This window comes from Urocitellus parryii, assembly GCF_045843805.1.
Source record: "Urocitellus parryii isolate mUroPar1 chromosome 13 unlocalized genomic scaffold, mUroPar1.hap1 SUPER_13_unloc_1, whole genome shotgun sequence".
Classification (NCBI taxonomy): Eukaryota; Metazoa; Chordata; class Mammalia; order Rodentia; family Sciuridae; genus Urocitellus; species Urocitellus parryii.
The window spans coordinates 1562929-1587605 of NW_027551761.1; the positions used below are offsets into that span (position 1 = coordinate 1562929).

General features: G+C 35.1%; 1 protein-coding gene and 1 long non-coding RNA gene across 2 annotated transcripts in view; one reads left to right on the plus strand and one right to left on the minus strand.

Moving 5' to 3' along the window:
• The window catches only part of LOC144251297 (uncharacterized), a 58200-nt gene extending 48720 nt beyond the window's left edge, over window positions 1-9480 (minus strand). The window contains exons 1-2 of the long non-coding RNA XR_013342670.1: window positions 9223-9480; window positions 8104-8237 (exon numbers count right to left, since the gene is read on the minus strand). This is a non-coding gene — a long non-coding RNA (uncharacterized LOC144251297). The remainder of the gene's footprint in view (window positions 1-8103; window positions 8238-9222) is intronic.
• An 11931-nt stretch (window positions 9481-21411) lies between these two features.
• Window positions 21412-22297, plus strand: LOC144251301 (general transcription factor IIH subunit 5). Its single transcript, XM_077794328.1, has one exon. It carries the CDS (start codon window positions 21708-21710, stop codon window positions 21921-21923), a length of 216 nt encoding a protein of 71 aa, XP_077650454.1. The 5' UTR covers window positions 21412-21707; the 3' UTR covers window positions 21924-22297.
• The last annotated feature ends 2380 nt before the right edge of the window (window positions 22298-24677 follow it).

Below are 24677 nucleotides of genomic sequence, written 5' to 3' on the forward strand. Positions count from 1 at the left end.
TGCCTAGGGGTGCCTGCTACCCAAACCTTTGCACTACAGCTGTGCAGGGTGCCTTCAGCTGCCACCTGCCACCCTGAGGCAACCACCCTCCACTCAAGCTGACACTGTTGGTGATCATCCTGCTGATGATGATATGCAGAACTGGCCTTAACATAATTAAGGCCATAAACAACAAACCCAGTGCCAAAATTGTACAGAATAGAGAAAGCCTGAAAGCATTTCCTCTAAAATCAAGATCAAGTCAAGGATGTCCACTCTCACCACTCCTGTTCAATATAGTTTTTGAAACTCTAGCCACAGAAATTAGATAAGAAAGGGAAATAAAGGGGATTCAAATAGAAAAGTCAAACTGTCTCTGTTTGCAGATGATATTATCCTGAACTTAGATGATCCAAAAAGCTCCAACAGCACACTTCTAACAAAGTCAGCAATGTAGCAGAATACAAAATCAACATATAGAAATCAATCACTTTCCTATACACTACTGATGTATCTGTTGAGAAAGAAATTAGGGGAAAAAAATCATTAACAGTAGCTTCCAAGAACATAAAACAGCAACAAATTTAACCCAAAAGGTGAAAGACTTCTACAAGGAAAATTTACAAAACATGGAAAAAATAAGTTGAGGAAGACACCAAAAGATGGAAAGACCACAAATGTTCATGGTAGGGAGATTTAATATTGTTAAAATGACCATACAACCAAAATCAATCTGCAGATCCAATGTAATTTACATGAAAATACCAAAGATATTCTTTTCAAAACCAGAAAAACAAATCCAAAGATTTATACAGAAGAACAAAAGACCCTGGATTGTCAAAACAAATCTGAGTAAAAAGATTAAAGCTGGAGGTATCACAATGCCTGACTTTAAATTATACTACAGAGTCACAGTAATGAAATCAGCTTGGTACTAGCATACATATAGATATGTTGATCAATGGAACAGAATGAAGACACAGAAACAAACCCACAAAGGTGCCAAAAAGTTACACTGGAAACAAGACAGCCTCCTTAACAAGTGATGCTGGGAAAACAGGATACCATAAGATTAAAAATAGATACCTATCTATCACTCTGTAACAAAAGTCAACTCAATTGGACCAAAGACCTAGGAAAAGACCTTAAACTTTGCAACTGATAGGAGAGAAAAAAGGAATAGCTCCAACATATAGGTACAGATAATGACTTACTTAATAGGACATCTCCAACTCAGTAAATATTAAGGACTTCTCCAAAAAACGCATTCCATAAATGGGCAAAGAAGTTAAACAGACATTTCTTAAAAGAAGAAATACAAACAGCCAAAAATTATCTTAAAAATTTTTGACAACTAGAGTCATTAGGATAATGGAAATCAAAACTACACTGAGATTTCATTTCACTCCACTTAAACTGACAGCCATTAAAAATACAAATAACAATAAATGCTGGCAGAATGGGGTGGGGGAGAGAACCATCCAAATCATTTGTAGGTATCTATATTAGTACAGCTAATATGGAAATCATTATGGAGATTCTCCCCAAGACTAGGATTGGATCCTGTAAAGGAACACCTATGTGGGGAGAATTGTGGAAGAGGTGCACAAACGACAGACACGGACACACAGGGAAGGGTACAAACAGACAGAAGGATGGCAACAAAGGAATGCCTACCCCTCTCTGCCATCATCTTTAATAACCCAAAAAGTTACATATTACCAGTGATTACACTTTGACCAGTATTCCTTTAACCCTGAGTGCTAGCTAACTAAGATAAGGTCCAGGTTAATGCAAACACATAGCCTCTCTCCTTCAAAGGATGTCACTATGTAAACCAGGTAGTGCATCCACATAGTTATCTTAATAACCTCAGCAGGGAATAGCTGGGCATTCCAATCATGGGAATCAGTTACCTCCTGGGAATTTGCACACTGGGAGAACGCTTCCCTATTTCCACTGTCAGAAATACCTACAGGAACCACCATCATCGAATATAACCATTTACTCCTCAGTATCTATCCAAAGAACTAAAATCAGCATACAACTGTGACACATGCCTCTCCATGTTTATAGTAGCACTATTCACTATTGCGAATTATCGTATGAATTACCAATTTATGGAACCAGTCTAGGTATCAGTCTATAGATGAATGGATAAAGGAAATGTGATATACAGACACAATGGAATTTAATTCAGGCATAAAGAATCACAAAATTATGTCATTTGTAGGGAAATGGATGGAACTGGAGAACACTGTGTTAGACAAAATAAGGTAGACTCAGAAAACCAAGAACCATGTTTTTTCTCAAATGTGGAATTTAGCAAGAAAAATGGGATCTCCTGAAAATAGAAGGAAGAGCAGTAAGGAAGAGTAGTAAGGAAGAGCAGTAAGGTAGAGAAAGGGAATGAGGAAATGGAGGAAGGGAGGACAAGGGGGTACTAAGTATTTAAATCTATCACATTTTGCAAGGTACATGGGCTTGGGTTGTAGCTCAGGGGTGGAGTTCTTGCCTTGCATATATGAGGCACTGGGTTTGATCCTCAGCACCACATAAAAATAAATAAAATAAAGGTGTTGTGTTCATCTACAACTAAAAAAAAAATTACAAGGTACATATATAAATATACCACCATAAAACCCACTATTCAGTGTAATTTTTTCTCTCTTTTTAAAAATTTCTTAATTGAGTTTTAGAAAACAAATGACATCAGAATGCATCACAATTCTTATTACACATATACAGAACAAGTTTTCATATCTCTGTTTATATATAAAGTATGTTCACAACAATTTGTATCTCCATAGATGTACTTTGGATAATGATGCCTATCACATTCCACCATCCTTGTTAACCCCCTGCCTCTCTCTTCCCCTCCCACCCCTTTGCTCTATCTAGAGTTTCTCTAGCAACACAGAGACCTCACACAGTTTTCAAGAGATCCCACTCAAGTACTTCATAGATTTCCCAAAAACCTGACATATGAGACCTTTCACAGAGATGCCAAATCCATTCTTCCTTCCAAGTGGACCTGAAACCACTTAGCCAACTGAAGGATACCACCAGCCTGGTTCTGCCCTCAGAACCCAGAGACACTGAGACACTGTCAACATGGTCTCCCAAATGGTGTTCTCTGCTTGGAAAAATCCTTGGGAATTTCTATTCCTTTGTAATGCCACTGCCTCTGAACAAAAGAAATGCAGATTCCAAATATAGACCTGCAAAATTCCTTCTTCTCCAAGTTTCCACTTCCTTAGCTCTAACCCACAGTTTAGAGAATCACAAATTTTAATCATGAATAAAATGTGGCCAACCTTCAGTGAGAGAACTCATTCTTTAGCTTTACTTATTTACAAGTCAAATGTATTAATATCTTATTTTACTCCACTGAAGATAAGAACTGAATTCAAGATGGTTGACCACTTTGGAAACACAATAAAGACCTGTAACAAATGGACTCTAGGAATGAAATAAACAAGCAAAGAGGCATCTGGACTCACTCTACCTCACAGGGGGGCTGTCCAACCAGCATATTTTTCTGCACACAGCAGGTAGTAACAAGTTTGGAGAATCTGCTTTATTTTCAAATGAAACAAGATAAAAATCAAGGAAAGAATTTTTGCAATAAGATTTCTGGAAATACTCTTATTTTATCATCTAGGAAGATTGTATTTAATCCTATAATGTTTTGTTCCTTAAAATATGATAAAGCCCTCAAATAATATTACACATTTCCAAAACATGAAAGTGTTACTGTTCAGTTAACATATCTTAAACTGATGGACTAAGTATAAGATTTCATTTTGAAAAGAATTCCAACAAATGCGCATTTTTTTAAGACTCAGGCAGTCAAGTTGTTATATGTTCATTATAGAGCAAAAAAAGGACACAGCTTCAAATAGTTTAAAATCCTTCAAAATATATCAATCCATGTTTGAGATACATATAGAGCCTAATGAAACTACTAAGGAATATTTAAACACTGGAATTGAGAAAACTGTACATTTAGTCATATTTATATTAGAATAGTCCATAGTGAAAAGTCTCATTTATCATACCTCAGCATTTTCCAAAGGATGCAATTGGTAAGACTACACATTACTTATCACTCATAAGCAACCCATTGGTTCTCTCTTATTTATTTTAATGACTTCTGTCAAGAATGTGTCACTGGTTGTGTCTCTCAGATTATCCATCATGATAACAGCATCACAGTCTTTTCATTAAAAGTAGTGGAGCTGACATAAGAGCTCTTTAAGTCTATTTCTTTCAAGAAGTCCCCTTCTCCATAATTACAAACTTAAACTTATTAATTTTCCTACTATATTACCTTAAAAAGCTATCAAATCATAAAAAGAAGCAATGTGATCATGGATGTCCTCTTATATAATTGGACTATTTGTTTTTTTTTTTTTTTTTTTTTATTGTTGGTCGTTCAAAACATTACATAGTTCCTCATACATCATATTTCACAGTTTGATTCAAATGAGTTATGAACTCCCAATTTTATCCCGTATACAGATTGCTGTATCACATCAGTTACCCTTCCATTGATTGACATATTGCCTTTCTAGTGTCTGATGTATTCTGCTGTCTGTATTATTCTCTACTATCCCCCCTCCCCTCCCCTCCCCTCCCCTTTTCTCTCTCTACTCCTTCTACTGTAAATCACTTCTTCCATTTGAATTATCTTGTCTTACCCCTCCTTTCCTCTTATATGTCATTTTGTATAACCCTGAGGATCGCCTTCCATTTCCATGCGATTCCCCTTCTCGTTTCCTTTCCCTCCCACCTCTCAACCCTGTTAATGAAAATCTTTGTCTCAAGCTCTTCGTCCCTACCCTGTCCTTGTTTCCTCCCCTTATATCAGAGGAGTCATTTGGTATTTGTTTTTTAAAGATTGACTAGCTTCACTTAGCATAATCTGCTCTAATGCCATCCATTTCCCTCCAAATTCTATGATTTTGTCATTTTTAAATGCAGAGTAATACTCCATTGTGTATAAATGCCACATTTTTTAATCCATTCATCTATTGAAGGGCATCTAGGCTGATTCCACAATCTTGCTATCGTGAATTGTGCTGCTATGAACATCGATGTAGCAGTGTCCCTGTAGCATGCTCTTATTAGGTCTTTAGGGAATAGACCGAGAAGGGGAATAGCTGGGTCAAATGGTGGTTCCATTCCCAGCTTTCCAAGAAATCTCCATACTGCTTTCCAAATTGGCTGCACCAATTTGCAGTCCCACCAGCAATGAACAAGAGTGCCCTTTTCCCCACATCCTCTCCAGCACTTATTGTTGTTTGACTTCCTAATGGCTGCCAATCTTACTGGAGTGAGATGGTATCTTAGGGTAGTTTTGATTTGCATTTCTCTGACTGCTAGCGATGGTGAGCATTTTTTCATGTACTTATTGATTGATTGTATGTCCTCTTCTGAGAAGTGTCTGTTCAGGTCCTTTGCCCATTTATTGATTGGGTTAGGACTATTTGGTTTTTGATAGTTGAATTTATACAAGGTAAGTTACAGGAAACAAATTAGAAAAAATTCTATATAGAATATTTTATAAAGAATAGTGTATCCTCAATCATATCACAAACCTGAAAATAGAGATTGCACAGCCAGTGGTCCAAGACCAGGCAAATCAAATCTTCAATTTTCCTAAAACTTCTGGATTTCCGGTCATAATGTCCTCGGAGAAGGGGACATTTGAATTTTCCTTCCACTACATCCAAGTTGTTATCACACAGGGGAAAGATTGCCCAGTGCACAGCCTGGCCAAGGCAGGCATGTTTCCCACGAAGGAGAAAGAGTTCAAATAAGAAAGCTATGCCAGGTTTCACATCTTTCCTTTGGGATAGTACCTAGGAAAGACATTAATACAAGAGAAGATTGGGATGCTTATATGTCTAGAAACACTCTACATTCAGTAAGGCCTACAGACAATTAGAATTCAGTAAAAAGTCAGTCTGTACTCCTGTTTTTGACCCTTAAAAATTCACCCACTGGATACGTTTACATAAATAACCCTTCCAGTCACAGGTAATTTGCATTCATGAAAGTGTGACCTGCCTACCAGAAGATTTTATATTTTATGAGCTTTAGAAATAAACTTTGTAATATTAAGTAACATGGTATTTGCCTGAGCTGGTCCCTCTATTATTGTATGGTTTGAATGTGTTCCCTAAAATTTCATGTGTTAGACACTTAATTCCCTAATTCATATGGTATTTAGAAGTGGTACATTTGGGAGATAATGAGGATTAGATGAGGTCATTAGGATGGCATTAGTGGCTTTACAGGAACAGAGAACTGAGCTAGCATGCTGGCTCCCTCAGTACATGATGCCCTCCGAGATGTTATCATGCCATCAGGAAGACCTTTACCAGAAACCAGCACTATGTTCTTAGTGCCTCCAGAATTGTGAGCCTAATAAAATTCTATTCTTTTTCAATTAAAAAAAAAGAATAGTGTATCCTTTTCAAATTGATTTTTTTTGAGGGGAGGGTAATCTGGGATTGAACTCAGGGGCACTCATCCACTAAGCCACATCCCCAGCACTATTTTGTAATTTATTTAGACATAGGGCCTCACTGAGGTGCTTAGCACTTCGCTGTTGCTGAGGCTGGCTTTAAACTCTTGATTCTCCTGCCTTATTCTCCCCAGGTGCTAGGATTATAGGTATGCACCACCATGCCCAGCTCAATTTGATTTTTAACATGGTTAAATTAAGTGATTACTTCTGGATCTTTAGAGGTGGCTGTAAAGTCTGAAAATACACAAACATTCATAAAAAATAATCACTGACATGCTGAATATATTGTCCATCAGTAGCGATTTGTAGTTCATTAAGCTATGCAAAACAGCAATAAACAATTTGCATTAAAGCAACATTCCCATCAGTCACTGCACATGCATCTGTCACATATCACCTCAATGATTTCTGTGTCCAATTTTCATGACAGAAATCAGAACTTTATCCAGGGCCTTCAATCTATTATCCAGATACCTCTAATAACCCAGGGGCTTCAATGTATTACAAAGATATTTACATTACAGACTTTATAGCCACTGGTATTTTAAGATGTACCCACTATACATCTTATTAATATTTCACCATTTTTATACATACAAAGAAATAGATAACCAAAACAGTAAGATATTGGAGAAAATAACAAAATTATATCATCTTTGTCTTGAAAATTTTTCACATCAAAACATTTTGCTGCAAATAAAAGTGATTTTTTTGTTTTGCTACACAGTATAGAGATTGAATTTGGGGCCTAGCACAAACACATCCTCTACTGCTGAGCTACACCCCAAATCCCCTTTTTATTTCATTTTGAAACATAGTCTTTCTAAATTGGGGAGGCTGGCTTTGGACTTGCAATCATCTTTCCTGAAACTCCTTAGTAGCTGGGATTACAAGGGTGTACCACCATGCCTAGCTTGAAGTGACTTTTTAAGTCTACAGATGAAAGACTTTAAATGACATTTAGAATTTACTGCAAATTCGGTTTTGAAATAAACTTTTCTTAAACAGATGGTTCACATTGACTTCCACAAATCAGGCACTCCAGAATACAATGTAGAGTAGTAAAATATGTGATGCCTTCTACATACTCCAAGGAAAAAAGGTCTTTTGCAAATAAGCAAAACCAGAATTGCAGTTGTCTCTAAGAACAATTACCTCCCATTCATAGACTATAATGCTGTTGACAATTTCAAGCACTTTCACTTCTAAAGAACTCCCACAGGAAGAAATTCCTCCAAGTTTTCCAGACACAGCTGCACTTTCTGTCCTTCTCACTACCTTAACAGTGTGACACATCCAGGTCCAGACAGTCCCAATAGCTTCCCCATGTGTTCTCTAAGGTCAGTCACTTTCACAACCATTCTTGTAACACAATAAATTGCTATAATTATTTCCAGGGCCTACGTGTATTGCTGCATTTTCCAACCAGGTGCAGGTCTCTGTGGTTACTCAGAGGTTTGCTATGGAACCATTCCCTGGGCTGAGCTGTCAAGACCAGAAAAGCCCATCTACCCATAAACATGTGTCCCATCCCACTACCCTTTTATATTCCTGTCATAATTTAATGCTAGGAAAACTTTACATACCTATTTCCAACAAGAAAAACGTCATAAGGTATACAAATTTCTTTTGTACACTGTGATCCCTGGAGTGAGAGAAACTTTCCATATTCCAGCTCTATGACTTAGGCAAGTCTCTCAGGGTCTTCCGGCATCACTTTCTAAAATGAAAATGAAAGTTAGTAATATTGTAGTGAAGTTACAACATTAAAACACTTTGCATAATTCTTATTAGATTATTTTGATGTTATCTTTATTTTCATTATTATTACCAATGAAACTGGATGATTTTGATATTATCATTGTTTTTATTTTCACTGCATGATTATGAATTTAACTTTTACTTGCTAAATAAAATATACACACTTGTGGTATACTGTTTCCACAATTAAACAACTGATTTTCTAGCACAAAAGCTAATGTTTAATACATACTAGACATTTATAGTTCTAAGAAAAAAATGGATATTCTTTCAAGTCATTTTTCAAATTGTTTTTTTGAACACGAATAAGCTCCAGGTGGGCCTAAGGAGTGTGAAAAGGCAGAGGAGCAGCAGAAGCCTGTCTGTCATCCTCCTGTGTGGTTAGATAGGGATGAGAAGACCCTGCCTGCCAAGGGAGCAGTCCACAGAGTCTGACCTGGAACTCTCAGGGAGGGGGGCCTCTTGGCTCCTGGAGGTCGCTCCAAGGACTGAGTATGTGGAGGTGCCTGAGGGAGTCCTTATGTCCCCAAACTGAACCTCTTCCATTGCCGCAGCAGGGTAGGACCCTTTTGGAAACCCCTTTCAACATCACCCCCTCCAACAGGCCTGTCTGTCCCCAGGAGTTTGTCTCTCTTTTAAGATCCCCTCACTGAGACCCACACACCTGTTCCTCCACCCAGACACATTAAGGTATGCCCTCCACCTAAACGATCCTCACAGGGCACCTGCCCCTTAACACAGCTTACCTACACCAGCGATATCCCTTTGCCTCTACCCCACAACCCCCAAACTCGCAGGCCACACCTCAAGCCCTGTAGAGGTAGAAACCTCCAATAGATGAGCTGCCCTCTAACGTGGCGGCTCCTGCTGCCAAGGAGCACCTCTAGAAAAGCCGCTGCACCTCACCCAAAGGGCCTGCACCCTCCCCGAGTGGGTCCCAGTACCTCCTTCTTCAAGGTGCTCCACATCTTCTGCTGGGTTTCTGCCCCTGGGGCAGCAGCCAGGAATGCGCGGGTGAACTCGCGGTGGGAGTGACGGAGGCTGTCCTTCCCGCCGCCTAACCTGCGGGAGCCATGGCCAAGCCTCGCGCAGCGTCCTTTTGGCTTGGGTCCTGTCCTGGGCAGCTCTGAACTCGCCGAGGCCGGCCGTAGCTCCAGCGTTCAGTGGCTCCTGTGCTCTGGCAGCGGCTCCTGTTCCTGGAGTCCGAGATGGCGGAGTTGTGGCTCCAGCGATTAGGTGATGCGGACGGCGGCTCCTTACACGCTATTGGTTAGCTCAGATGCTCTCACTTCCGTTTTCCCCTCAGGAGGCGTGGTGTCACGGAACCTTCATAAATTTCGACCAATAGTGTTGCAACTTTTTCCAAACCCTTATTAGCATAAACGTGAACCAATGGCATTGACCCAAGATATATATATATATATCTACCTCCACAAAGTTCTGGGGCTAGTTGCCATAGTGTCTTAGAGGCTGGACTTCCTCTCTTGGATTCCGAACCCCGGTAACCTGGAGAAGATTGGTGGTGAGCTGCTGCAGTCTGCTGGAACATGGGTGGGCAGAGCCTGCTACCCAGAGCTGCTTGGCTGCAGAAGCTTGCTGCTTCTGAGGAACTCACCCGCCAGTACAAGTGTGAAACTCTACTTTCACTACGGGGACCTTTTAGTAAGGTATGTGTACTTATTCATACATATTAAAACAAATTGATTACATTTTCTTTACACACACACACACACACACACACACACACACACACACACATATATATATATATATATAACTTCACACTTTATTTATTCAAAATAAGAAATTAATTTAAAAATTAGACACAGGCAATACATGGTGACACATGATTTGTGATCACATAACTATAATCCCAATTATTAGGCCTAGGAAGAAGAGTTGCCAGTTCAAGATTCCATTTCATTTCAAATAACTAATAGAAAATCTATTTCCAGGAATTTATCTGTTTTACATAAATTGTCAAATTTGGGGATCAAGAGTTATGTAGTATTATATCATTTCCTTGTTAATATGTATGGGGGCAATGAAGGTGCCTCTTCTTTTATTCCTGATACTAACAATTTTTGCCCCCCTCTTCAATCAGTATGGTTAGGAATTTAACAATTATGTTTTTTTAAAATATCCAGGTTCATATTGAATTTTTTAATCCATTTTCTTTTATCTTATATTACTGATTCCGAGTTTAATATTTGTTATATTTTGACACAGATTGAATTTTTTCTTTTTTTTCAATGTCAATGCTCAGGTTAATTATTTTAAAACTCTTTTGTTTCAAATAGAAACATCCAATGCTACACATGTTCTTATCAACACTATATGATTTTACTTCTATCATCTATCTAGTCTAAGTTTTTAAAAATTCTATTTGTACCTTTGACTCATGGATTATTTAGAGTTATGCTATTTGATTGCCAAATATTAGGGATGTTATACATTATCTATCTCTTTCTGGTGTGTGTGTGTGTGTGTGTGTGTGTGTGTGTGTGTTGGGATGTGTATGGGTGTTGCCCAGGAATGGACCCAGTGCTTTAAGTATGCAACTGAGTACTGTACCACTGAGCTATTTACCACAGCCCCATTGATATTGAACATATGCTTTGCACAATATCAACAATGATACATTTTGATGTTTGTTTTACCTCTGGTCTAGATTGTTGAATATTCTGAGTGCATTTGAGAAGTGCTCTTTTTTTGGTGATGGGATTTTGTTCTATAAATGTTAATTAGTTCAGGTTCTCTGATGATTTCATAAGGATTATCATCTATGAATTGTTGAATTTCTGTGTAGCTTTTCTATTAATTATTGAACAAGTGCTATTGAAAACTTCATCTTTGTCATTGAGTTTAAGTATTTTGCTTATAGATCTAACATTTTATGTGTTCACGTACTTTAACTTTTGGGAGAACCTAAAAATGTAGGATTTTTAAGACTTATGGAATTGTTCTCTTCCTCAGGTAATCTGCCTTCTATCTCACATAGTAGTTTTGGTTTTGAGGTTCATTTTCTTTCATATTACTAGACCAACTTGAGGTCTCTTTTGGTTTGTGATTTCATAATACAGATTTTCTTCCCATTGCTCAAAAGATAATAAATGATTTTAATTATATACCTATCAATAAAGAAATACCCTTAGTGTGATAAGTCTTATTTTGTCCTACAGTATCATTGAAAATATTTTATAGTTTTTAAATTTTGAATTCCATAAATAAAATATGATTATATCTGACTATGCTTATTAATACAGTGTAAATTGTCTATAGATGTAAAAAATTACAAATTTTATGTGAGTAAAATTTTCTCTCATGATGACCATCGTGTTGACATTAAATTTGCCTTTCTATAGTTTGCCAACTGTTTGACATAATTGTTGAACTTTGTTTGGCTTGTTCAAGAAAGTCTTTATCTATCCATTTCTAAAGAACATTTTTATTTGGCACTGTACTCTTGTTTGAGATTCTTTTTTCCCTTCAGTTCTTTGAATTCATCATATTACTCTCTCCTGGCCTGTAAGGTCTGTGCTGAGAAGTCTTACTGATAATCGTTGTGTGTTATTTGCTTCTTTTCTCTTTGAGAATCTTCCCTTTGTGCTTGTTTTTTTTTAATTTTTAATTTTTTTTACAGTTTTCTAATAATGTCTTGGTGTCCTATTTGAATTAAATGTGATTGACAACTTTGACCCTCTTGTACCTAGATATTTTATCCATATTTGGAAAATACTCTCATGCTATTTCTTTAAATAACCACTCTGCCTTTTCTTTCTCTTCTGCTTCACAAACTCCTCTAATTTAAATATTCACTTTTAATACTTTCCAATAACTTCCATAAACTTTCCTCTATTGTATTCATCTCTCTCTCTCTCTCTCTCTCTCTCTCTCTCTCTCTCTCTCTCGGTATTGCTGTGGATTGAAACTAGGCCTTGTGCATGGCAATGAGCTATATCCCCATCCCTAAATAACCTTTTAGTTCACAAATTCTTTTTCTTTTTCAGTTCTGGTATTGATTTTTCTACTATATTTTCATTGAATTCATTGTATTTTTCATATCTAAGCTTTTTTATTTTTTACAAATTTGAATCTTTCTGTTAAAATTCTATTTTAATCATTTATCATTTCTGTAATTTCATTTAATTGTTATTGTTTTCCAGTAATTTTTTGAAGTTCACTAAATTTCTTTAAAATGATTGTTTTTAATTCTTTGTTAGGTTGCATATCTCTATTCCTTTTGAGTCAACTACTTTGAGACTTTTGTGTTTTGGGGTGGGAAAGTACTTTAATTTTTCATGTATCTTATTTCATTAATAGAATGTCTGTGTATTTGAAGGAGAAGGTTATTTCAGTCTTTGCAGACTGACTTTGCCTGAAAAAGACCTGTAGCATGTGCAGAGATTCTGGCAGGCTGTCGGTTGTCAGGGGAGTTGGTGGGAGATGCCTTGTTGCTGGAATTCTTAAATAGGCTTCCCTCATCATTTGGTTAGCAAAGGGTAGGCCTAGACTGTAGGTCCTGGGGGTGGACTTATTGCCTGGATCTCCATAGAAGGATCTGGAGCCTGGGTCTATGAGAATTGGCTTGGAGGCTAGGTCCATAGAAATTGGTCTAGAATTTCATGTTAGAGTCTGAAGTCTGGATCCATAGAAGTTGACTTCGAACTGAGTTTTCCCAGGTCCTATACCACTGGGATAAGACTTGAGCCAGAATTTGGGAGTGTTCCAGGAGCCTGGATCTATAGGGATGTTGTATGAGCCTCAGTCTATGTAGTTCAGCCTGACATTGAGGACTACTAAGATAAGTCTAGACCTGGGTACACTGAAGCATAACTCGACCCTGGTGCCATGGAACCATCCAAGATACTGGAACTGGATACACTTGGATGCTGTATCTACTAGGACTAACATACAGGATAGAGAAGAAAAATTATATATGATTTTTTTGAAGGAAAAAAATGTTTGTTTGAGAAATGACTATATGGTAGGCATATACTCCTCTGATCCTAACAATCCTGTTATAGAAGTTGGACCATACACCTCTATTTAAACAGAATGCACAAGGAAGTTGCTTTGTTTATCAGAAAATTCATAGAACAAATAATTTTTTTTTCCTTCTGCTTAAAGTCTAAATCTCTCATGAACACTTGCTTGTGGCATTTCATGATTTTGGCATATTACTGTGCTCTGAAAGCATGATAATATATGCCTGTGTGGTAGAGTTTATCCACTGCATTTTGTTGCTCTAATAAAAATGGGTGCACAGAATTCAGTAAATTTTAAGCTATTTCAGAGTGCTAACCTGCCATTTGCTGAAAGTGTTTTGTAGTACCTCTCCTCTTTGTTTTTGAACTTCCCTCTCCTGGCTCATAAATTTCTTAGTAATAAGTGTTTAGAAAACCAAATGGTTGAGACTCTGAGAGCTGCTATCATTTCTACTTTCCATTAGAAGGTAATTTCAAATTTTATTATATGAAATGTGGTGTTGACATATAGTAATTAATTCAGATGCACATAGATACAAGATAGATGAAATGATATATCAGTCTGAGAATAATTTGGTAATTTATATGGACTTTCAATGCTTGTGAAAGAAATTCTTTTACCATTCATTGCATTATTAGTCATATTTTCTGAATCACTGATGTGATAATCTGGTGTCATTAGAAATAATCTGAGCTCTTCCATGTTTGTATCTTACAATGGCCCCTAACTTACAGAAGATCATAGATGATTCCAAAGCAATGAAAACATTGACATTTAATTTAGTAAGTGGAAAGCTATAGCAAAAGGGTAATATTTTGCCATATTATTGACATCAACAAGTAAGAATATAGTTTATTAACCCCCTCTGTAATTTTAATGTTGTTCTCGATTGATGTTTGCTTTCATGATTACTTCTCTGCAGTATTTGGGAATATTTTCTGATCATGAGTGAACATTTTCTATATCATGAATATCCTCATTCTTTCACCACCACATCTTTGACTAAAGAGTGGCCATTTAGGTCTGGGGCTGTAGCTCAGTGGCAGAGCACTTGCCTAGCAAGTGTGAGGCATTGGGTTTGATCCTTAGCACCATGTACAAATAAAATAAAGGCATCCTTTCCATATACAACTACAAAAAGATTTTTAAAAAGAGTGGCCATTTAGGAATCTTTAAGCCCATATTTTCCATTTTTCTTTCAGTTTGTGTGGCAACTTAATCATATAGATAGAATTAAAATCAGTTCAAAGCAACACTAATTCTAAAGTTTTCCCTAGGTGAAAGCCAAGTGGTTCTAACTTTAAAAAATAGAGGCTGATTGTTATGCAAATGGTTCATGGAAATGATTGAAGAACAGCTCACCAAAGACTGGAGAATAAATATATCATACTTTACACTCACCTTTCAAATCATAGTACAGGTTTCTGTAGAGAGCAGAGATTCTAAGAGATTTTACATACTAATATATTTTGATTTGAAAGTCTGTATGACCAAAGAGCTATAGAATCCTGGGGGAATTGTGAAGATAAGTTATGATGGTCATGGCTGGAAATGGAGACAACATCAGATATTCAAAAATAACTCCTGAAAGTTTTAGCAAACAGTACATTAGGACTGAATAAGTGGCTCATTTTAAAATTATAAATTAATCTTATCATCAAGAACCAGTCAGAATGCCACAAACAATTTAGTATTTGGATCACCAGCACTGTACTGTGCAAAACATGTATTGATGAGCTGCCTTTTATGTCTCTTGTGAAAATTAAATGGAAAATGTGTGTGGCCAAAAATACTAAATTATCAGTTATAGTGAATGTGAGCTTAGTGCTAATTAACATTCTGTGTCTTGCTTCTCAACTAATTTCAGATAATTAGACTGCATAATAAAAGAAAAGCACAAAGATTTTCACAGAAAGAGTATATCTGAACACATTTTTTTCCCTTTGGATAATAAAAGAACATTTTATTCAGACAGAGTGCTAGATTACAAGTTGCAAAATCCATCTTCTGGTTTGGAACTATATTCTCACTTCTACTGTGTTTCTAATTTACCTGGTGTAAACTTACACATCTATAACCATTATAATTTATTATTATATTATTTTGTATTTGTAGTATTAGAATCATTATTTCCTATAATTGAATAGTGTCAAATTACCTTTACAAATATATACATTTTATTTCTTGTCTTCGCTCTAGCCATGCTCTTGATAGGAGGTAGATTTCCCTAATCCTATCCAACCCTCAATAGACCACCTAGAAACTGATTAACTCCTATTTATCATTAGCTCCTAATTGCTCCTAGTCTTACCATTTTTTTTCAATTCTCAAAGCCCCTAAGTGAATAAATTCTCAATGAACAGTTTCCAAATTGAACCCAATTATGAATGTTAGTGTGTCTTAAACTCATCCTAATAAAAATATTTTATCAAAGACAGATTTTCAGAAATCTTTGAAATTTTACTCCATTTATATAATTATTTCAGATTCCCTATTTATTTTTATCAGATCTTGAAAATTTTTACTGAAATACAAAGGCAGACTCTATCAAGAGGATTACAGAAAACTGCATACAGGATGCCTGCCAAAGAGTTTCACTTTTCTGGTAGACAATTAATAAACTAATGAACCCAAATGTAAAGTGAATTTTTCTAATTGATTTAACAAAAGTGCTCAGAAGTAGAGGGTTGAATTGATGGAGAATCAGTTTAACAGTGCACTCCCGCCAGGTGGACATTTGGTAAACAGAGAAACAATTTTAAGTCCATTATTTGGTTTTGTATTCCCATACTACTCAGGTCTATCCAGTATAGGGTATTTCAATGTATGTAATATACATTCACATCAGATATGGACAAGCAAATAAATTTATTTAGAATCAAAGCTTGTTCATGAGTGATTCAGTGACCAAATAAGATACCAGTACAGTCATGGCAAGTAAGCTTCAATTTGAAAAAAAGCATGAGAATGTGGGTCAGAGTTACCTGCAGTGTTTTTCATGGAGTTTTCTCCTACAGAGAATCCTATGGGAGCAAATGAACTAAGCGGGGCCCAGCCTGATTCAATGCTGCTGACTCTTTCAGCTAAAAGCAGTATTCTGTATACTATTATGTTTCAAGTGTAGAGAGAGTTTTGCTCCACTTACACCATAGAAGCACTTAAAGCCACAGTTTTTTGTTGAAATAGGCATTTTCTAAAATTTTTTGGATTCACAAACTTATTTTCTTATAAAATATAATCTCACAATGAATTTCCAAAGAATTACAAAGCACTTTAATCATATTTATGCTACATATTTAAGAAAGTTTTGCTAATTATTTTTAAATATGGGAAGATAATTATAATTTTAAATGTATATTATTATTTATTTTTAATGTTTAGAAACATTAAGAAAAATGTTTCTCTGCCTTTGCTTTACTTTCACTGTAACTCAGATTAATTATGTAAGAAAAGTGTGATTCATTTAAATATATATTTAAGTGTTACCCACTCTATTAATGTTTAATGTGTATGAATTATTTTTATGAATGAGCCATTTAAATGGGCCATCATAGGATTATGCTAATATTTGCATAAATTTATCTAATATTAACTGAACATTATGTAAGGATTAAAAAACTACTAAGAAAGTTAATATAATTGAAGGTAGTTTTTTTTGTGTGAATTTTCTAATCTCATTGAGATACATTTGGGAGTTTTCACTCTGTGCTTTAGGAGAAATATTATTGATGACTTTAAAAAAAATACCCTGTCCTCTTTAATAGAAAGAACACCAACTATGAATGCCAACTAGAAGTTAGAAGATGAAAAATCTATCCTTATCCTGGTGAGTATGTTAACTGGACAGGGGTGCTCCATGGGTTAAATGGTGAGGAAAAAATAGCAAACATAATAAAAAGTGTAATCAGGGAGTTCTAATATGCCTTTAGTGAAACTGCTGATGACAATGATTCTTAGAGAAGAGGTCACTCCCACAGAAAAACAAACTAAATTACACTGGACCGTACATAAAATCAAGCCACATTCCCTTCTTTCCTCAATTGGGAAACCTGAGATTAAGCAAAAACTATATCCTTGTCTGATGTGGGGAAGAAAAAGTACTGTAATACCAGATATTATTTCATTCTGTAATAAGTAGCAGTTATGTTACATCTAGGTAGCTTATAACTAGAAAACTAGTTAGATGGCAGGAATATATAGGTTTTAAGTAAGGAATAAAACTTTTAAGGTAGCAGTATGTTTACCCCATTAGGTAATAGTCTGCGTTTGGATTTGGCCTAGCCTTTATACAGGATGAGTTTGTTAGTTTGTTTTAGGTCACCTTTAAATCTTGCTAATATAGAGAAATATAATGAGCTATTCAGAAATGAATAATTCTGTAACACAGTGGGGCAGATTACCTTGTAGCATGCAGCTGACTTAGCAGCTCCCCAACCTATGGTCTGATTTAAAACTTTGCTTAGTTGAGAAGAAATGTGAAGCCAAGGTGAGGAAAGACAGTGGCAGAGACAGAAGCCCTGGGCAGAGAGGCACTGGCGTCAGAGTGAACTAGCTCAGTAGGGTTTTTGCTTTTTTCTTCCATGGGTGGTGTTGAATGGAGACAAGAATATGGGCTTAAATATGAATTGTAGGTGGCTTTTCTATAGGTGACTTTAGGTTTGTTTTTATAAAGTTGTTCATAATCCTAACTTGGTGATAGAACATACTGGTGAAAATAGAATCATCTTACTATCAAAATGCTTTTGCCCATAAAATGCACATTTCACACCCCCCAAAAAACACAAACAAAAATAAGAGAATACAGTCCAAAATAAAACCAATTTATATACATACTGGTTTTAAAAAATTATCGTCCTTTTGTCTTTTCCATCTTTGATACAGCAACACCTTGTATGTCACAATTTATTTCATGATTGAAAAGAAAATAAAAGGGCTGACTTATGACCAGAGCTAAGTCTTAGCTGAATGTGTTATAGACTGAATAATGCCTTGGTTTCCTTGGTCGGTAAGGTAGTGTATTTTATTGAATTTTAAATGTCTGGCTTGTACATTTCACTAATGTGGATTTGATGATATTACTTTGTTCCTCATACAAATATTCAGAAGTCTTTCCCCATCTGGAAACTTATACATATGTTAGACTCTAAGATAAAATAGGATTGTTTTTATTTTCTATCAAGGAAAATTATACAATATATTAAAATCCATGTATGCAAATGCATATATTCTGAGTTTGACTAGGCAATATTTTTGATGATTGATTAATCCAGTGAACTTGTGTACATAACTAAAAAAAGAAATTATGTATTTAAGCCACATAAAATTAAAGTCTAATATAAAGAAAATCATAAAAACCCTATTATATAGGGTTATTTTCATCTGTATTGGAAGATACAGTTCTTCTTCTACAATAGTAAGAAAACTGAAGGTATTATTTTATTTATATATAATTTAAAACACATATTATGACAATTATATTGTTAAAAAGTGGATAATTATCTAAGTTATATTTGGAATATATAAGTCAGCATACCCATAAATTCATATACAGATCTTATCTAGAGCTTAAACAAATTCTATGCATTTACAAAATTTTTTCTTATGATACTAGATCATGATGCATTATCTAACTAATAGAAACTAATTAAATTGAGTTCTTAAAAAAATATCTCTGAGGCTTAAATCCTGTAAGCCACCTCATTACTCTAAATGATGGTCAGAAGCTATGAAGTGTTAGTTCATATGCATGTATACTGAAAATACATTTTTATTTGCTGCTATTTCTTGTATCATTTCATTTATTTAAATTCTAGAGAGATTATTACATTTCACATATCTATTTCCATAAATATTTTTCTGAAATAGAGTTAGGTAGCAGTATAATCAATCTCCTAACAAAATGTACTAGCCCACTAGTTACAAATTGATTGTGACCAGCTAGGAAAACTTACAACAAAATTTGTCTTTTTATAGGCTTGAAATAAACTGCAACTTACTCTAGACAGGTGATATTTTCCAATGTTGAACATTTAGTGTTTTCCATTGAGAAACACTTACAATGAAAACATGTTTGAAACAAGAAAATTAAGTCCACTAATTATACTCATTTTACTTGGGAATTAAAATCACCAAAAAAGACCCTAGGAGATTTAAGACTAATTTATTAATCCTAATGTATTCCTCCAAATTTGTTAGCAGTGTAGGAAAAAGAAATGAGACAGAATAGTATAATAAGTAACCAATCTATTGTTTTCATAGACTCAATATGATTTGAGTATCTATTAGATAAAATTGGATCTATCCATGTAGTGACTTAAATAACAAATTTGCTGTTCTATGATCTTATATAATAGCTCATGTGTGAAACAAAATAGAAAAATCCCTTTACCAATATAATTCTAACCTTGAATTCTCAAGATATTCAATTGCTTGTTGGTTATTTATTTTTCTTGCAAATTAAGTATATTAAATATATGAAGTATAAATTATAATAGAGAAATGGGCTGCTACTTTAAATAGAATGCTAAATAGAATTAAAACACATTGGAATTTTATTTTTAGGTGCAAAATGCTGCACACTAATTTTGCTGTCCAAATAAATAGGATATACACATATATTTAAAATGGCATAAAATTAACATACAAAATCCTGGTACTCAGAGATATGAAAACTTAAAAACCACAGTAAACTTTCACTTTCTTGATGAAGTTGAAAACATTCTTAAAATATGATTATAATCAATGAGTGAAACACTTTCTGTGTTATGGCTAGAAAAAGTGCATGGTGCCGCATGTTTTTGAGCAAGTGTGATAAGATATATCAGTATTTTCAACAAAGCCACATGTATGACTGAAAAATTTTTATTTTGAATAATATAGTCTAAATTTAGTCTGAGGGGATAAAAATTTTTACAAAAATATAAAAAATATTGATTAATATTGGAAAAATGCATTCAATAAGCTAAATCTAACTAATTATTTTAATGCTGATTATGGAAACCATACTGTACACACAAGTCTAGTATATTAAGTTCCTATAATTAAGATATAAGTTAAAATGAAATTACCAAGGAGAAATATATCAATTTATCAATATATTTTATTTTATAGAAATGACCTTGAATAAATATACATTAGAAAATGGCCTAAATTTCATTATTACTTAATTAATGAAGGACTTAAAGAGAATACAAACCCACTTTGAGTGTGAGAGATTTTAAGGAAAAGGGGATCTTTTGCTCTTAAAAATTTCCCTGAGTATTTGACTCAGGAACAAGCCATAATTTCATTAAACAAAACAAAATGTGAAATACTTTTTGTTAATATCCTAGGAAAATTTTGTTAGAGACAGACAGTATTCTATTAAAATATAACAGGATTATCTGCATGTTGATATTGTAGCTATGCAAAGGCAAGCCTTGTAGTATATAACAATTATGGTGATAGACTAATATTTTTACTAATATACAAAATAATATTTTGAACTTAGGTGGTCCATTAACCCTGTATTTAATGGAACATATAATACACCAAAATTATACCTCTGACATACTACCTACTATGAAATTTTTATGAAGACACTAATAGTGTCAAAAATGTCAAATTTGAAAAATATGATGTATAATATCCCTCAAAAATATTTAATGTATTTTTTAAAGAATCATGTTATTTATTTTCTGTCTATTTTATATTATAAATAATTATTAATTATATTCCAACAAATTTATTTATTAGTCTAAAAACTACTTCATAAGCAAATATTTATTGATATTTTATCATGTTCCTTTAAAAATTTCTACCATTCAGAAATGGAAGGAAGACTTTATTCCAAACATTCTGTACAATATTGAGTAACTGCATATTTAGCAGTTTATACAAAAATGGTCAAGAGCCCCAATATTTAAACATATCAGCCTCAAAGACTTTATAGAACTGTATTATCCACATGAACTTCTTCTGAAAATCCCCTACATATTCAGAATGTTTTCTTCTTGTTATTCATCAAAATTATCCATTTTCTGCAAAATTGAATGTCATGGTAGTTAATTAAATATGGAAACTCCTCATTTATATGTATTTTTTCTCTATTTTTATATCTGCCCATTTGAAGAAATAGGTACTTATTTTAAGAATGACCTTGTCGGTGGGTGGAGGTACGTGGCGATCCTCTGAGCTGCAGGGGAGAGTGCGGTGCGTGGAAGACCGCGGGGTTCGGAATAAAGAGCGGAGAGGAAGGAGAGGCCCGGCACCTGTCCTCCGGGCCCTGGGGTCAGGGCGCTGTCCCGCATTTCCTGGAGCTCTTCGTGGCGTGCCGGGCAGCTGTCCCGCGCTGTCTCCTTGTGGATTCCTTCTGGGGTGTCGCCCTGCGCCCAGGCGTTCAGGCCGGAGGGTTAATTTGGGGGATTATTGAGGTCATCTGCACCTTCTGACTGGAAAAAAGATGGTCAACGTCTTGAAAGGAGTGCTTATAGAATGCGATCCTGCCATGAAGCAGTTTCTACTGTACTTGGATGAGTCCAATGCCCTGGGGAAGAAGTTCATCATTCAAGATATCGATGACACTCATGTCTTCGTAATAGCAGAGTTGGTTAATGTCCTCCAGGAGCGAGTAGGTGAATTAATGGACCAAAATGCTTTTTCTCTTACCCAGAAATAAAATATCAGATATGGACTGCTTAGGAATTGTAAGCAACAAATAGGAAAGACTGTCCCCATTCGGTGGCTTATGTAGCTGAGGAGCATGCTGTGGGAAAGACTATAATCATTTGTTAAGACAAAAACCCAGAACTGATTTTTGTTGTACTTCAGAATTAAAAGTAAAAAAAAAAAAAAACTTTAATAATTGACAATTGGCTGTAATTTGGCTTTTATTATCCTTTAACAAAATAAAAACAAATGTTTTTCCTATCTTTTTAATACCAATTTAATACATTAAGAATAATGGTTGCTGGGGCAGGGGTTGTGGCCCAGCAGTAGAACACTCGCCTAGCACGTGTGAGGCGGTGGGTTCCATCCTCAACACCACATAAAAATAAATAAATAAAGGTATAAAGAAAAAAATAATGGTTGCTGAGTGTAGTGGTATGTGCCTGAAATCCTAGCTACTCTGGAAGCTGAGGCAAAAGGATTGCAAGTTCAGAGTTAGCCTGGGCAACTTAATAAGACTATGTCTCAAAATTAAAATAAAAACAGCTGAGAATGTATTTCAGTGTTAAAGCATCTCTGGGTTTAATCCCCAGTACTGTAAATGTGTAGAAAGAGTGTGTGTGTGTACATGCCTTTAAACAATCATTGTAATCTCAGTATCTGTTTTGCTTTTCTTATTAATGATTGTGGACTTGTGGCTATGGTTGTTTTGTTTTAATTAGAAATTTCACAGATCTGCTGGGGGCAGTGATGCATACCTGTAAACCTATCAAAGACTGAGGCAGAAGGATTGCAAATTCAAACCCAGCCTCTGCAATTTAGGGAGATCATACCTCAAATATTTTTAAAATTTTTTTCTTTATTCAGACTTTGTTGGTCACATTTTCTTGTCAAGTCAAACATTCTTTTATAAAAAAAAATGAGAGGGCCAAACAAAATGGTAGCATAAACATGCATTTATGTGTAGCCAATAGTTGGAAAAATACCTGCAATCATAATGGATAACTTGGAGGAGATGGGTTGGAAAACTTGGATATTGCATTTTGTAAACTTCTCTGCCATATGAAGCCACATGTGTGTTAAAACATTAAGGAGTGGTTAAAACAAAGGAAATGAAGTTGATGTCTGCTTTAATGGAAGTAAATATTACATTTTCATCCATATGCTCCAAATCCAGCTAAACCAGATGATTTTACCCTTTTACATGCTATTTGCTAGTCTAGTTAAAAACAAAGTGAATAAAAACTCATCTTTGAAATATTTTTTTTAAAAAAAATTAGATTTACTCATGTTATTCCCTATAATAAGAATCCTTGTTAAACAAATGGAAAGAGAAAAACTGGAGCAGCCAACCTTGTGGGAAGTAATGTATTAGGTTGAAATGTAAACTCTGATAGGGACTGTGCCTCCCTTCCTGAGGATATTGCCATTGGGGGTAGGTTCCTATAATGGGAATTTTCCAATGAAAGAGAACTTGATTAATGATAATGGAACCATATCAAACCCAGTTTACCACCTTCCTTTTAGTATGTACTCAAAGCACCTGTGCATCATTTTAATTCATTTATTCATTTAAATCTAGAAATTTTCACAGTTTGGCATATTTATTATGATTCCTATCTATATTCCTCAGTTTTGATTCCCACACAATCAAATAATTTCTATAGATTACTGATATATCTGGTACTAAAACTTGGTAAGTAGAAGATATGTTTCTACAGAATTTCCAGCTGTACTGAAATGTTACTGAACTTTATATTTTAGTCCTGTTTAAATCAATATTTTTAAATATTTTTTTAGTTGTAGATGGACACAATATCTTTATTAATTTATTTTTACGTGGTGCTTAGGATTGAACCCAGTGCCTCACACATGAAGGCAAGCATTCTACCACTGAACTACAGCCCCAGCCCCTAAATCAATTTTTAATATGCCTCAGTCATTTGTTACCTAATACCTTTTTTATTAATATGGTAGAATGTTAGAGTTTAAAAGGTATGGAGAAAACTATAAATTGAACAGGGATTACAAAGAGTATTAAGTGAAGGAAGTCTTTATTTTGTTCGTTTGGTTTGTTTTGATGATGGACCCTTATTTTATTTATTTATATGCAGTGCTGAGAATCTAACTCAGTGCCTCACACATGCTAGGCAAGTGCTCCACTAACCCCCCCCCCCCATTAGCTCTTATTTTTAAGAAGTTATGTTTGGGTAAATGTTAAATATCTTTCTTTTGAGACTGTTAAGAAACATAAGACAGTGTAACAGTAGGAAGTCCCCTTGCAGTTAGTTGCTTCGTTTGCTTGTCTGGCTGCGAGTGAACAGGAAATGTGCCAGTGACTCTTTGCACCCACCCTGTCTCTTGGGGTCTGATTTCTATTTGATTTGGCATACTTTAGATGCCCAGAACAAGACTTGTTGTGGGCTTGGCACTGGAGAATTTACTGTTATGTTTTATTTTTAACAAAGCCTTTTCTATTGGAAAAAGATAGCATTAACCTGAATTTTCTTAACTGCATGAAAAAAAAAACATTTTAACTTGAGGAGGGTAGCTGGTCAGTCACGCGGATCTGTGCACTATAATTGATTTAGAGTTGTACTTTTTTTGTAGTTAGGTGCAATACTTGTACTTTATTTTTTTGTGTACTAAAGATGGAGCCCAGTGCCTCCCACGTACTAGGTGAGTACTCTATCTACCACTGAGCCACAACCCCAGCCAGAGTTGTACTTCGTGATAAGTGTCTTTTATTATAACTGTATTGGAT